Source organism: Pagrus major, chromosome 11 (assembly GCF_040436345.1).
Source record: "Pagrus major chromosome 11, Pma_NU_1.0".
Taxonomy (NCBI): domain Eukaryota; kingdom Metazoa; phylum Chordata; class Actinopteri; order Spariformes; family Sparidae; genus Pagrus; species Pagrus major.
In genome coordinates, this window is record NC_133225.1 from 12,981,496 (window position 1) to 12,997,853 (window position 16,358).

Genomic DNA, 16,358 nt, shown 5'->3' on the forward strand with positions numbered 1-16,358 from the left:
TCATTATCGTTGTTAAGTACAATCTAAGCACGCTGTGTATACTGTATATAGGCATGTTTATGTGCTTATACTGTACATAACCACTAACTTAATGTATATATTGTAATCTATAAGCCTTCATCAACCATTCAATATTTATTCCAGCTCTCTTTGTGCTCTGCACACTTGCACTATTACTACTCTTATTAACAATATACAGAAACAGTTCTGACCTGTACAGTATAACCAGTATAAACCATGGGTGCCCAAACTTTTTCCCTTGCAGGGCCAAAATGGAAACTTGATAGTGAACCCTGGGCCAAAAGCAAACACCTATTGTTTTGTTACAATGCGAAATGGTGCCATACGGAAGCCCTGAGGGGCAACCGGCGAAAAAGAAGAAGAAATTCGGCAAGCAAGTGTGATATAAATATTTTTTCTCCCCTATGTTTTTGACTTAGGGACAGGAGAAATCCTGGATAATCTTTCCAAGTTCCTTTTTCACTTGCCTCTCAGGGGCTTCTGTAGTACTAGGATTCAAAGTTCCCTTCATTAATACAATACATACAATTAAACAGTATACACAGCAATTCATATTATTGTATATCATATTATGTTGGCCCATGGGCCTCACTTTGGTCAGCCCTGACATAAACACTATTTTGTTGCCCTTTATATGTAATGATGCATCTATACTTTAACCTACTTGTATGTACATTATAGTTTAATGTCAGCCTACCTCTGGCCAGCTCTGGTGTCCTTGATTTAAGCTATCCATCTATTTCTATCTCCCTGTAAGTTGTTCATGTAACTGTAACACTGAGAGCAACGTCAAACTTTAAACTGTGTACATGTACTGAATGACAATGCATGACAGTGTAAAAAACTCACCAACTTCCATGTTGCGAAAGCAAGTTAGAAGCAAGTGAGATAATGGCGCTCTAATAACCTTATCTTACATCTCAACTGTCTAAGAACAGGATCATTATGATCTTGAGGTCCATCTTCTGTGAGTGTGTATTCTGCATAGATGGCTGAACCTACAGTGAGAATTTCTGCCATTCTTTATAATGCAAGCATTGCCTGAGCTCCTGATAATCATCAGTTCCTGTGACAGACAGGAGGCGGTTTTTGTGCAAATGATTTTATTCATAGATAGCAGACAGAACAGAAAAAGAGAAGGTGTCCTCTCCAGCCGCGAACAGACGTTGGCTGAACGACACACCTTTGACTCTCAGCTTCACTTTCAAATTGAGTCTACATGTGTAAACTTGGTACAAAATAAAAAGGACCAGACAGGTTGTTTTTTTTTTTGAATGCCTGCTAACAGAAATGTGCTGGTCCACAAAGTCAAGGTGTAAGAGAGCATAAAGGGAACGTGGACACACTCGGTTGAGGTCAAGTTAGGGACTGTACGAAAATTATGAGGGTAGGGAGCGGGTTTGAATCTCATGTTTCAGTTTTTAAAAAACACTTCCCTCCACAGTGTTATTCATATTTTCTTTGGGGCCCTTCCCTTTGGAAAAAAACTGCATTCAGAATTTGAGATCAGGTCTGAGATTACAGATGTAATCTAACATAAACCTTAAAGCAGCATATTTGTGATGTGATGGGAAAAAATAAAACAGGGACAGTCCTTAAAAAAAAAAACTCACAAGGGATGGTTAGAATATACTGTAAATAAAAAGTTAGACTAGCCTTCACTTGAGCAATAAACATAAAAAAATTAAAAAACCATCACCCTCCTGTTTTTTCCTGACACCTCCCACATCCCAGATATTTTTGTACAGTCCCTTATCGGGTCACTAACATCCCATAATGGAAAAAAAATCTGATAAATTAGACACGTGTGAAATGGCATTTTGGGATTCCAAAGGCTTCCATACAATATTAATTGTAATAATAATAATAATTAAAAAAAAAAAACAGTTTACTTCAATTACTTTTCCTATGTTGTTGCTAAGCCTAATCAACTGCCTAAGAATGAATGCCATGTCTCCCAAATATTCCTTAACTGTGGTACCTACTGTATGTTGTGCAGACCCGTCAAGCCATTACTACTGTGATTATAATGTTAATGAATGCAGATACCCATATGAAGTGCTCAGGATAAATAAAGTTATGTGTTTTTTTTTTGTTGCTTTTTTGCTCTTTTCTGTATTATCAGACAGTATACGAGATTTAATCAGTCCTGTTACAGTACAGTACAGCTTTGGAAAAGAAGACATAACAGGAAATTTCTCTTCATTTTTCCTCCAAACTTCACAACCAATCACCAACGATCGCCTTTGAAAACGAACGCAATCAGCACACACATGCACGCACACACACATTCACTCATTTCCTTTTAACCTATCTCCAGGGCAACTACTAGCGCATTACTGTATAACTGTTAATAATAAAACTATGTATTATGACATCATTTATATTCAGATCACACATCCATGGACAGGCAAGAACAAAATGGGCGGTGGTACGTCTGCAAAGTCTCATTAAGAGCAGGGATCCTGTTTTTTAGTCAAAGGTGACAGCTTTTCGTAGTGTCTGCAGACTCTGTGCAGCTCATTTTCCACTTCAATACCTCTTTCCTCTTCTTCTCCCTCACTTTTTTTCTTTTTCTCTCAGAGCCACCAGAAGCGTACATAGACAATGAGCATGATGAAAAAGACACCGCCGGCTGCCAGCTTGGCATAGGTGGAGCGGGTGTTCAGATACTTGGCGTCGCTCCTGTACTTCTTTGACAGGCTGGACAGGTTGCTGGCCTTGGAGTCCAGCGCTGCAGGGTGGAGCAACCGGGGGAAAGGGAACAACAGCAAGAATAGAAAAGGACAAAATCATTGGATCTGAGGAGCATCATATTATTCAGACAGACGGACTGCATTAGTTTGACCCGAAGAGATCTGAGATGACTTACCAGAGAGAGCCTCTCCTCTCTGCAGCACCTCCTCTATGTTAGCCACCATGATCCTCTGTACGTCCTGGAGCTCCGTGTTGATGCTGCCCAGATTCCTTCTCGCTCGGCTGTCAATGTACGACTTCTTGGTTTTTTGGATGTAGGTGTCTGGGGAAGGAGCAGCAGAAGAAATAAAAGCAGTTAATGGCAAATAATGCAGATGACTGTCAGCTCTTTAACAGTCCTGGTAGACTGTTTGACAAGTTCCCTTCACTGATACATTGAAATAAGTGATGTAATACAGTGCTTCCTCTGAAATTTTAATACAGCTGTGGTACTTTGGCCAGTAATTTTCTGTTTTGGACTGAGTTATGTTTAAAGTTAAGATTCTAATGTTAAAAAAAAATGTGTTTAGCACCACTGCTAAATGAATACTGAGGAAACACTGTAATAAACCAAAGGTGAAGATCCACTTAATGCAGAGCAGCGTATGAGTTCGCTCTTACTGACGTTGGACACAAGTGCCATTGCTTTTCAAGGCACTGTAGCAGGCGATGGAAGAAAAGTTAGTCTAAACTTTAAAAATGTAAACTTATAATTTGGAGCAAAATTGGCCTGAAGGCTCAGTTGTGACTTGCCAAAAAACTGCCAAAGAAAAGAAGGGATACGGTGGCGGGCCAGTGAGATGCTGCCCACAGCGACAAGACATCGGAGGCAGAGGCAGTGTTGCATGTTTTTTTTGTAAGAATTTTGAGCCTGAAAACAGACCAAACAATACCACTCTTTGAAACATTTTTTTTTTTTAGTGATGCATCGATCTACCATATTGGTATCATGGTTGATACTAACCTCATTAAACGATTCAGGTGTTGGTCGGTTACAGCAGATCTACGTTACGTGACGTTATCTATGTTTGTGCTGTCACTTTCCTTCCCTCCTGGTTTTGAGTGACATTTTTAAGTTACCTTACATAAGAATTATCCCAATAAGTTCTACAAAATGTAGTACACAAATTTTAAATTTGGGGAAAAGAGAGAAAAAAAACACAGCTCACCCATATCAGACTCTAACTAAGGTGCTGGAGCTGGAAACTGTAAAACTAAAAGGTAAAAAGCATCTGCAGACTCAAATCTGTGCAAAAGTCTGTTTAATGTATGAGCTTTAGAGTCATTAACAGGTAGCAAGCCACACAAGTTCAACTGATTGACATACAGTAAGTGTTTTACATAAAGGCTAATGGTGATCTTTTGTACTGCTGCATTCAATTGCTACCTGTTCATGGCTTGAAGAAAGCATCTGACCAAAAGCTTGAAAATTAAAATTATTATTATATTATATATATTTTTGCACAAGTTTCTTCTTACCAAATTCAATGAAGGAGTAGGGCCGGGACACTGTGGGGACCTTCTTTCCATGCTGCTCATGAAACTCTGCCTGAAGGTCTTCTAGGTAAGCGAAGGCCAGCTTCTTGGGAAAGCTGGCTTCGCACAGCACGAGGTAGCACACTCCTTTCTCTATAAAATAGCTGCAAGGAGAAGACATTAAAATGTCATGAGTATCAAAACATAAACATGCAAGTCAGGGCTTCGCTCTTGCATAATTACTTCCAAATTGTCAAGAAAACATTATGGAAATGATTGAGTTATACATTTATGTAAGTGAACGACGCCGCTGAGCTCATGTTCTTGGTCATACTCACTGAAATGCCATGGAACCAGCCTCTAAAGTGCAGCGTGTGGGACTCTGCTCATTGAGTTTCCTGAAGAGCTGCTTGGCTTGACTTTGATACTGCTGAAGGTCCCTACCCAACTAGACAGACAGAAACACAACACCATGTCACAACACGACTCACTGACATCTAACACACAAATATGGTGTTTGATCGGGGCAAGAAATTGACTTTTGTGTGCTGCATTTGCAGGAAGACTGACTTCAATGAATGTTCAAATTTGAATGTGTTTTTTTGCTTGAGTGTTTGACAACACAGACACAAATAGCAACCACCTACAGTCCAGATCTCATGCTTTTTTCCTTGACGTGTTAATTTCTTGCCCTTTAAAGTGTGCTGAAAATAAATAGTTGGCATAAAAGACCACAGACAGACTGAGTGGTGTGATGCTACATCTGAAGGCAAATGCTTTGAAAAAAGAACAAATAGCAGCTCCAGCTGTTTGTGGTGAATTGTTTATGGTCAGCGTTTGGCTGATGGAAGGTGTTCATCTCTTGGGGTGTTGTTGACTCGAGCAAATGACTCTTAACAGCAACACTGTAGCATCACAGAGACATGTATGATGTTGAAGCACAGAGCAGAGGCACAACAAACCTTTTCACTTCCCTTTTTGAAAGCAAACAAGAGAGTGAGGGAAAGATGTTAGACTCCTGGTCAGTCATGCTCAAACATAATAAACAATGGCATCCATTTTTAACAGTTGTTGATATGTTAAGTTTATGTTTGTGTCCCAGGCAACATCTATTCTATTCAACACAGAACAGTTGAAGTCAGTAATGAGCGGGGAAACACTAACATTTGTGATGTCACTGGGATGTAAGTTAAGCTGAGTTGTCTCACCAAAATAAATCTTACATACAAAACTGCTGATAGAAATTTAACAATAAATCATGTGGTCAATCTGACTAAATACAGTCAGCATCGTCTCTGTGGGCCTGGCAATACCTTCACCTAAAGAAAAACCAGCCAGGCGGCAGGATGAGACGTTGGTAGTGAACGTTTCTGCAAACCACTGATACGTTCAAATTTGTGCACACGTGTCATAGGCTACGCACCATATTAACATTTCTACAATACGTGTCCTGACTTTCATTTCCGGAGGTCAAGTGGACAGTGGTGCAGTTACAGGTGAGAACTAGTGACTGCAGGGCGAGGCTGTGTTTCAACATTTGTATGTGTGAAACCACTGGAATTTTTGGAGACCGTGGGAAAATTTACGACAAAATACTGATATTTTTGATGAGAAGTCAGGACATCTCTAGCGGTGTTTGTTGCGACAAAAACGTGTATTTTTGACGAAAAATCAGGACAGCTCAACTATATTACTGACAAGGAATCAGGACATCTTGAGTCGTGTTTGTGACAACAAAATCGTTTTTTTGACGAGACCCTGGGACATCTCTAGAAGTTGGGACATCTCCAGCTGTCTTTGTGGTGAAAAAACAAACTAACAGGTATTTTAAGCCAAAACATGAACTCTTTACCCTAACCAGGTGGTTTTTGTTCCTAAACCTAACCAGACAGCGCTGTCACAACATAAAAAAGAAAATTTAACAGAACAAAATGTAGAGATGCAAAATGATCTTAAATGCTTAAAAAGCATCTTTGGTTTGCAGAAACATACAATGCCAACATTCATTCTGGCCGATTGTGTTGAGAAAAACAAGATACTGGAGGCCGATATCGATATCTACAATACATCTGTCCGTATTCATTTTTTAAAAACATAAAAAGACATTTTTGCCAAGAAGCAACTACGTTTGATTGTTAAAAGAAATATATGACAGCACAATATTTACAGAGCAGAAGATTTCACAGTTGAAAAATAAACATGTCATTGACCTCTGGTGGACAAATTATGTAACAATCATATCTTTGACATTTCTGTACAATTTCTTATTAGTAATCAGCCTACATACATAAATACAGATATCTATATGAGAAGCTAAAATCTAAAATATATACCGGTCAGTCTCTAATTTAAAATTAAATGTATCTTTATAATCAGGTCACTTATTCCTGGATCAAACCTTATAAAGGGCATATTTTGATGCTGCAACATAAAGAGATGTCTGACTGAGGGCTGCACATTTATCAGGTTATAGACGACATAATTAGACTGTTTTTAACTAAAACGCTGTCGTTAAACTTAATGGTGACGTCGCACATTGCTCGTATAAGTAGGAACAGGATCTGAATAAGGTCAGAGTTAAAACACAGGAAGCCTGTTCCTGACAGGCTGAATAGGAGTGACTCAGATATCTTGTGTAAATAATGACTGGCTCTGTGTACAGGTAGACAGGCCCACAGCAGGACTTCGTGTTAGCTAACGTGTCACTGCAGCGTTTGAACAACTTGGACGCATTTACAGCCTGTACTGATAACAGCACACAGAAAGCTAGCGACCACAGAGGCACAAATAGCTAAATGTTTTAACCTGCTCGTCCTCCTGCATTGAGGCGGCTAACGGCAGCCCGTCAGCCAGCCGAGCGATCATCGTCAGCAGCACCATCTCTCCGCGATGTCCGGGGGTTTTGTCCGCTGCCCAAGAAGTGTTACAGGTACCTGGGAGCAGTGTTTGACAGGCTGTGAACTGACAACACCACAGAGCTGATGCGCTGAGCTGGCCGGAAACGCTAGAGCTTTGCGCGTCACAGTTAAATATTTCCGTCCTCTCGCTGAGCGGAACTAAGTTACCACAAACGCAGTTCCGCATTACTTGCAAAATGGAAATGTTTGTGTCACTTTTCGTGCTTTATTTCATTTCCTAGTGTATTATTACGATAGACATCAAGTGGAATTATTATGTAGCCTTTAATGAAAAGCTGGTAGCTATGGAAAGAATAGTAATCGTCAACTGTTGATAGTCGATTAATTGGTTGTAGTCATTTTTCAAGGAAAATGTCAAACATTTGTTGATTCCAGCTTCCTAAATGTAAGAATTTACTTATTTTCTTTGTCATTTCTGATAGCCTTTGGATCTGGTACTGTTGGTTAGAAAAAATAAAAAGTCGTTTTTGCTGTGGGAAAATTAACATGAGTAGTTTTCAACATTTTGTCACTTAATGATTAATCAATTAATCGTGAAAATCAACCAACCAACCAACCAACCAACCAACCAATCAATCAATCAATCAATCAATCAATCGGAGGCTTTCAACCACATCTCATCTCTTGTTTCCATCCACTGGAGAAAGGCCATTAGATGCAACTGAAAGCACCAGGAAAAAACTTTTTTTTTATTGTTCTTTATCTACTGATTAATAATCATTATCAATAAATAAAAAGTGTTGTCATCTTAAAATCATTTAAAAAATATATGATTATTTGATAAGAATCTCAAAATTTACAATTATTATTCTGGGTTAATCAATTTTATAATTTATTCATTAATCATTAGTTAAAATGCGGTTTAGTGAGTGAGTGTACAGATGGTTTTTAATTAGTTCTTCGATTTTTATTCAAGGGTATCAGGAAGTCTTGATATGAAAGTCTTGCCTTTTTATTGGTGTCAGATAAAAACATAATAACAAAAACAAAACATACTAAATTCTCACAGTTTCATTTATGAATGTAAAGCCAGACCTGTTTCCAGGAAACCTTTTCTATTTCCATTTTGCTCATTGCACAGAATGTGTCACTCTTGCACCTCCAATTCTTTATTGTCATGTACACCGTGGAGCAACCAAAGATCAAATTAGTCATAGATATACTGTATTTGTAGTTCAGGCTTTCTCTACGTAAAGGAGTCACTTTATCTAGCAGCAGGGGGCAGCATTGCTCACTTTGCAAAAGTCTTAGTAAGACAAGCATTCTACACAACATCAAGAGTTTCACCTCCTCTTATGGTACTGAACTTATTTTATCCAAGCAAATTATGTTCCAGCAAATATTTTTGTTAGTTTCTGTTCAATTATTTGTCCCATAATGCCTTGCAACTCTTCTCCAAACACATGCACACATATAATAAACAATAAAACTAATACGCAACTAAGTCTGCACCAAACAGCAACTATAGGCTGATACTTTGCCACCATTGTGACAGTCTCCTCCTCCGAACTATGGTCGTGAGAGATGCAGAGACAAAGAAACAGTTCTCCAGACCTTTGTCGACCTCTCAGTCTTGTGGCTTGTGAATGAGTCAGGTGGCGCATCCACAGGGAGTCACTGTCACAGTCTGCAGCCCCGACACATCAGACACACACCAAGTGACCCCCGGCGCCTGCTGCCACACGGCATGTCTGCTGCCCGCCTGACATTTTATGGCTCGGCATGAGCTGAGAGGATCGAGATAAAAGACCCGAAGAGTGCATCCCTTCATCTTTAGGTATTTAACATAAAACTAGCTTTTTTTTGTTAGGTTGGACTATATTAGATTAGTTTTTCTTATCCACATACTAGATAATTTTAACCTATTTTGGTGTTTGAGGCGAAATCCAAAGGAAAGTGTCTTCTAAGGCAGCTGAGGATGAGAAGAGGAGAGATGGAAAGGACAACAGAACAATGTGAAACAGAGGTACAGAGTGGAATGAGAAGGCTCCATGGCTAACATGGATAGAAAGAATTGTTAAAAGTGCTTTAAGTTTGACAGGAGGCATTTTCACCAGCAAAGTAGCCGTTTGCTACTCATGCTAATACTTTGTGCATCCTCTAGCAACTGTAATCCATAAAGTTTAATAGTTTTGACCATGTATGTCTTTCAATGTAACACAAGCATTATCGGTTACACATCAGTTCAGCATCTTTTGCGCTCTGAACTGTTCTGTTCATGTGATGGCGGGAGGGCTAGGGGGAGTCAGGTTTGAGGTTTGCTTGATATTTTGAGGCATAAACTGATTTTATTGTACAGATATTCTGCTTTACATGCCTGTCTGAGCATTGCACCCTATGATAGTCTCTAACAGAGCTGATTGTAAGGGACACTCTTTTTATAACTGCCTCCAGCAACACAGGCTGGGGTAAACACCCCACTGGCTTAATGTAGCAGTGACAAAATTACAATATACTATTGTCACTATAATGACCATTACTTGACACATACTATATATGCTGATGTTTCCTAACATTTTTTTCACCTTTAACACACACACACACACACACACACACACACACACACACACACACACACACACACACACAGTTCAGCCTGAGGTGAAGGCTGCTGCAAACCGTCACTAACTACTCACTCAACTTGTTTTGTATCCAAACGTTATATTACACAAATTTGCATCAACCCATAACAAACATGGCTCGAACATGTCGAGGATGAGTAACAAGTGTAAAATGACTTGGAAGTGAGACAGTAAGTGGTTGTGTCTGTCATAGTGGTTGGCACAGCTTTTCACAAAGGAGAGGTGCTAATGTGTGTGTGGTGCTCTTCTTTCTGCTATCTGTTTACATACCGTTTCTGTGAATTAACTGCCTTTTTGTGAACAGAGACGCAGATGTATTTAATGCAGTCACTATAATGCAAAACTTCACTTACAAACATGTTAATTAGAGGCGTATTTGGAACAGCAGCAGCTACAGTCAGGTTAGGAAGAGGACGTATCTAAAATTGAAAGGGTTTTAAATTTAGGTTAAAGTTGGGGCCTGATTTTGGGTCCAACAGAATTTAAAACAAGTCTCAGTTTAATCAAGATTTAAGATGAATTAGTTGGTCAATCAAATAATGTTTGTCAATAACTGGCAGAGTTTGAGGTAATATGCAAACTCATATTGTCCAGGAAGTGCGAACATGTTATTACCTAAGATTTCTCAAAGGTTCCTCAAACTAAAAAACCTCAGTCCAAAACAGGATTCAAGCTGATTACACACCATGACACTCACTGGCATGGGAAAAATGTGCACTGTCTGACACACACAGACACACACACTCCACTGCATGTTTGTGCAGGTCTTCGACATAATCTAGCCTTCCGACTCACAAACTTTTTTAAGGACAGAGCACAAGAACGAGAAATGAATCCGTTTGAATCAACAAGTGGGTCACTGCATTTATTAGTAAGAAAGTAGCAATTATTTTTTTTATAACAATACAAATGACAGATTCTTAATAACACAGTATATTTCCCTTTTATATCCCATTCAGAAAGTTTACATTTAATGAACAACTTGTGCATTCTAACTCAAAATCAGGGCTGAATCTCATTTCCTTTCTTGCCCACTTCTAATGACGTTTTTCTTTTTTGAGGGTCCAACACTTGTAACAGCTTTCACATTAACGCCCCCTCTGTCTCCGTCATCCTCCCTCTGATGGAGTCATCTTAAGGTCAGGGTTTTTTATAGAACTGTGATTTTCAAGGTAGAAAAAATACGGTTGGCAGGTTTGGACGGAGGCAAAACATTCGACAAACAACTCCTAACATGAGATGCAGCCGTGATCTTACAAAGTACAGGGTAGTAAGATAATACTGCTGATTTGGGACAGTCCCCTGTTCCATAAATGTAACAAAAACAAAAGTGTCAACAGAAGTTAGTTATTTTCACATTTTATGAAATAATAAACACTGAGATTAAAATAACAGTTAACATAATATTTTTTTTTCCTCAGCAAAGGGAAGGACTGACTGAAGATGTGAATGCCCATTAAAATATTCAAGTATAATCAATAGAACATATACAGTACTTGTTATGCCCTATGCTGCTGAAATTTAAAAGGTAAAAAGTAAAACTGCTGTATAATTCAAAGATTATTTAGGATTTGCATGTATATATATTTGCAGGTATACTCAGTCCTAACTTATGCACCAGGAACTCTTTGTGCAAGGCCACTTAGGAGCAAAGTGTAAACTCCTGATTGAAAATGGCTGGTTTAGTAGTATAACATGATTCACATACAGTAACTGGATCCATCTGTGCGTCTGAATCATTGTTAACAGGAAGGAGGATTTTAAGGGTTCAATCTCGTGTGAACATATCAGCATTCAGGGAAAATGCTGTGATATTTCTCTGCGATGGACTGAGCATGAGCACAAGGACATGGCATCACGGGGAGTCGAGGAGGCCCCAGACTCAAGCCTGACACCTCATTCATCAGCTGCTTGTTCACTCCCAGATCAAAGCCTGTCGATGAAAATAAAGCAGTTTCAAAGGTAGAGAAAGTCTGCTATATCACGACAGCATATGTTTATCTCATATATGATTTGGTAGAAGAGCTTCACGACACAACCGTCACTCACCAAGTTTCATGGCATAACCGAGAAGCTCTTGCATCTTGAACTGTTTGTGGAAATTAGAAAAACGTGTCAGGAACCAAAATTGATGCAAAATATGAAAGAAAACTCAAGGACGGGTAGATGGACAGTACCTGTATTTCCCTGGCCTGGACAAGGTCGCCTTTCTCAAATAGTGAAATTAGCTTGTTGATATGACATCCGATGTAGTTATATGTGCTGCAGGCAGAGTAATGAAAAATAATTTACATGTAAATGCCTGTTTAACAGACAGTGAAAGGAGACAAAGAATTATGCAGAGCTGCACACTGACCTGCCAACTGCTCCGTGGCAGCCCATAGCCAGAGCTGCAAGCAGTTGCTACAGAAAAAGGAAAGAAAGTTTGCTTTAGACTCTTTGTCTTAAGGTCACTTCATCTTGCATTATAAGCAACTATAGTGCAAAACAAATGGACTAAAACAGACTAAGAGGGAGAAAATGCTGACCTCATCCATGCCGTAGAGGAACGACCAATGAGGCGGACTGTAGCTGACACACTGGCCAAAGTCCATCAGGTCACTCCCACTGAACTTCACGCCTCGAAAGGAGGGAATGAGCTTCTCAATATCTTCAAGCATATCTCTCACCAGCACTGAAGAAAAAACATTCAGTAAAGATGATCTGACATCCAACATGACGTCTGAATTGTATACGACTGCAAAACACAAAATCAACCATCAGTGGCACTGACCGTTGACACCGGTGATTGCAGGAATATGATAATAATAGAATGGCAAAGTTGGGGCAACTGAAGCCACTTCTTGGAGGTACATCCTCAACACACCTGGGTCAGGGTGAGAGGGAAAAGGAAGTGGAAAATGAACATTACAGACATCCTACTTACAACCAAGCTTGACAAGTACAGTACTGACGTGTGAATGAAATGTGTAAGTGGATGTGAAGTGGCACGCATATTCAGTGTGCATATAATTTAATTAAAAAAAAATTTGAGTAAATGGTTTTCCCACTGAAACTACTGCACACCTGCATTTTTGGGCTTAAAGAAGGATGGGGCAATGACTGCTATCGCATCAGCCTTGATCTCTTCTGCATGGCTAGCCTGGAGGAAAGACAAACACTGTGAGGAAGAACTTGAAAATGCAAAAGTGTCAATGTGGAAACGTATATAATTTAAGTTTACATGTTCTTCTAGAAAAATTGCAACAGAACTTTGATTTGAGGATTAATTGGAGCTAGAGAAGGCAATATCTGAAGAAACTTCTAAATAAGTTTCCGTGGTAGGTTAGGGTAGACTTATTTAAACCTGCGTCATTATACAGTTCCTGAAAATAAACCTGATTCATTGCAGTAAGCCTAATTTATAGCTGGTAATCTTTCATTGTGAAACTCACCTTCTGGTCCTCTGGTGAGTCATGTGTTTTAATTAATGTTCACATAATTTCAGATGACATCAAGGCAGCAACTCACCAGTTCTTGGGAATCTTTCAGACTCATGCAGCCGACATGCACAATCACCTGATCCATTCTGAAGAGAAGCGCACACACATGCAAACAAAAGAAGTTGCAAAACATGTCAACTTTTTCTCCTGTATTCAACTCAACATAAGGACACATCTACAGACAAAACCGGCTGTGTGATTACTTACTTGCCCTGGGCTTTCTTACACCACTCCTCAGCTAGGATCCTCCTCTCTGCAACGCTGAGAGACATACCCTCTCCGGTGGTGCCGTTCACTGTAAGCAAATATTATCTTTATTTACATAGCATTTTCCACATCACTTAAGCATATCTGTAAAGACCTGAATCCAACTCTAATTAATTATTAATCACAAAACAAAATGAAGCATTACAGTGTGTCACACAAAATGCACAAAAAACAAAGAAACTAACAGACATCTATTGATACATATACATAAAAGAATAACCCAACATACATAGCCAGGCTTAGCCAACCTGGCACCACCAGACCCTCAACCATGAAAAGAGGTTACATTTTTTGCAAAAAGAAACCTTTGGTGGGGCTTGTTCATAGACATGGACAATTTCATTGTTTGATGAGCAGTAACGCAGACAATGACAGTGAGATGAGGTAGAACATAAAAACATGATGAGGCACAAACATACTCTACTGGGCAAAAAGTTCAACAGATAGCTTCAGGAGACTTGCATGAAAATGGGCCGCTAACACAGTAAGAAGCTTGGCACAAACTATGATGATTGGCTGGGTTTGAGAAATGTGTCAAATAAAGCAGTAATCACTTGTGACAGACAGGAAAAGACGGGAGAAGTCTTGATCATTGTAGAGAAAAGGACAGACTTTACATCTTTACCTACTTTATCTAATCTTTCTCTGTGTTTCTGTTTTCCAAGGACAGTTGTTAATGTGGAACAGATTGATATAAACCAAAACCTTGAGACAAAACAATATGTTCCTATTTTGTCTGAAAAGTCAGATCAGCCTGTGAGAACAAATCAAAAGTGTAATGGACAAAGCCTTAAAAGTTTTCCATTTTCCAGGAAAATGCAATATTTTGATAATAGATGATTGTTTGAGTTTTCAAATGTGAAATTTCATGCTTTACTTTTTTATATATATAATAGTAAACTTAATATCTTTGGGGTTTTGGACTCAAAACCGGTTGAGTTTTTACCATGTTTGTCATGCCTCTAGGACACAACGTTTTGGTGAGTAACATGTAAACATTACTACACATGGCACCTTTACATAAGATTATGGGGCTATAATGTAATTGGGATTATTCTTTATAAAATGGTATATTTGGTATTAAAAAACGTGCAATATTTAAGAATATTAGCTTTAAAAGATCAAGAAATAACTAAAATTACCAGCAGAATATGAAAAAATAAAGTTTTGACGTCATATCAAAGACGTCTATGTATTGTGTCGCAGAGACATCTACTCAAGATAGCATGCTAACCAGCTAGCCCCGGCCTGTCCTGTCTTCTCACTGCCAAACTGCCACTAACCGTAGCTGCCTGTAGCTAGTTAGCACAGTTAGCTGTGCAGTCAGCTGTTGCTTTGGTGATATGCTGCCCCCTACTGGTTTGGAGTGTGAATTCAAGAGGTGGCCAATTCTTACTATTGCACCTTTAAAAATAATAAGTGTTGGAACTGAGCTTAGACTTCAATCAGCAAAAAGCTGATTACAAAACCATGATGTGACTCATACACTATGAAGCAATTCTCTACTCTTGAGGGTTGAGCATTAACAGATTACATTTTATACGGTTTGTTGTTCAATACAGCTAACAACTAACTGGCTCGGGTTTGATATTCCTGTGTACGACTAAAACTAAGTGACTACATTTTATGGCAATCTGATCCAGCAACTTTTTAACCATCACATTAACTATGTCTACAAACCAACATGCAATATCAGGTCTGATTCAGATGGGAACACAGACGACGACAGATATCGGCAAAGGAATCCACTTGTAAACTTACCAAATATGTTTTTTACACCTTGCTTCTCTGTCAAGTAGTCAATATAAGGTCCAATCTCTGACAGGTTGAGATCACTGTTATGGAAAAATGTGAAGAATATAGGCCAACACGTTTGGCAAAAAAGAGCACCAAACATGCTATCATACTCTAGATCTACATAACGGCCACAGTTATCAGATATGTTCTCATACTCATACCTTGTTTTTATTTACTTTTCACAGAGGGACTGAATGAGCACACTCACACATCACACACACACTTCCACTCATGGAAAAAACAGACTGCTTACCCTTCAGCTGTGAATGGAGTGAATGTGGCTGCAACCAGACCTGTCAGCTTTTTAGCAGCAACAGGAGCCATGACTGATATTACTACCTGACAATAAGACAAGTCGGATGTGTAAGAAAGAAAGAAAAAGAAAGAAAAAGACATACATGAAGAAACCTTTTTACGCACACTATCCTGTTGTCAAAAGTCAAAATGTATTGCATAATGCACTTTACAGGATACACAATAGGCTATACAGAAATGTAAGACATTGTTGAGGATACAGCGCTCTATTTATGAAGAATAAATTCAAATATACCCTCGAAAATTATCGAAAATAAATATTTTGATCTCCAGCCTACCTGTGAGATCGGCTTTCCTCCTGAACATCAATGATATTAGTGGGGGAGCGGGTTACTGGTTATAACTTGTCTACTGAACGATGGTAAAGGATGTCATGTGAAAGCATACCCAACCGTCAGCTGACGCCGCAAAGCTTCATGGGAAATGTAGTTATTGAATTAAAGTCGGGGGAATACACGTAGACTTTTCTGTTGTTTCTTTGAGACGTATTTAGGGGGCTTATAATCTATGGCAAACAAACTACTAGTGATAAAACTGTAGCATTTAAGAATTATATTAGATCACCTTGATAATTTCCTTGGCTATTGTGTTATTTCTATTATTTTTCAAAACAATATAAACGTAGAGTTGTAGTTATTAAAGATTAAATTCCGTCATTACATGCAAATCTAAGCACTTGGGTGCGCGAAAAACGTTGAAAGTTAATTTTCCCGAACTTTTATGATCAGCACTTAAATGTAACACGAGTGGGGCCAACTGTTTTG

General features: G+C 38.9%; 2 protein-coding genes across 2 annotated transcripts; both read right to left on the reverse strand.

The window, feature by feature from the left end:
* Positions 1-1,107: 1,107 nt before the first annotated feature.
* sec22bb (SEC22 homolog B, vesicle trafficking protein b) lies at positions 1,108-7,231 on the reverse strand. Its single transcript, XM_073476627.1, has 5 exons — positions 7,039-7,231; positions 4,572-4,681; positions 4,237-4,397; positions 2,894-3,040; positions 1,108-2,755 (listed from the first exon to the last, which is right to left on the reverse strand). Exons 1-5 carry the CDS (start codon positions 7,111-7,113, stop codon positions 2,601-2,603), a joined length of 648 nt encoding a protein of 215 aa, XP_073332728.1. The 5' UTR covers positions 7,114-7,231; the 3' UTR covers positions 1,108-2,600.
* A 3,336-nt stretch (positions 7,232-10,567) lies between these two features.
* On the reverse strand, positions 10,568-15,957 carry npl (N-acetylneuraminate pyruvate lyase (dihydrodipicolinate synthase)). The gene is made up of 12 exons (XM_073476612.1): positions 15,873-15,957; positions 15,533-15,618; positions 15,244-15,317; positions 13,423-13,510; positions 13,244-13,301; positions 12,800-12,875; positions 12,507-12,599; positions 12,262-12,407; positions 12,090-12,136; positions 11,911-11,995; positions 11,783-11,822; positions 10,568-11,666 (listed from the first exon to the last, which is right to left on the reverse strand). The coding sequence occupies exons 2-12, from the start codon at positions 15,601-15,603 to the stop codon at positions 11,521-11,523; spliced, it is 924 nt and encodes a 307-aa protein (XP_073332713.1). The 5' UTR covers positions 15,604-15,618; positions 15,873-15,957; the 3' UTR covers positions 10,568-11,520.
* Between the last annotated feature and the right edge of the window lie 401 nt (positions 15,958-16,358).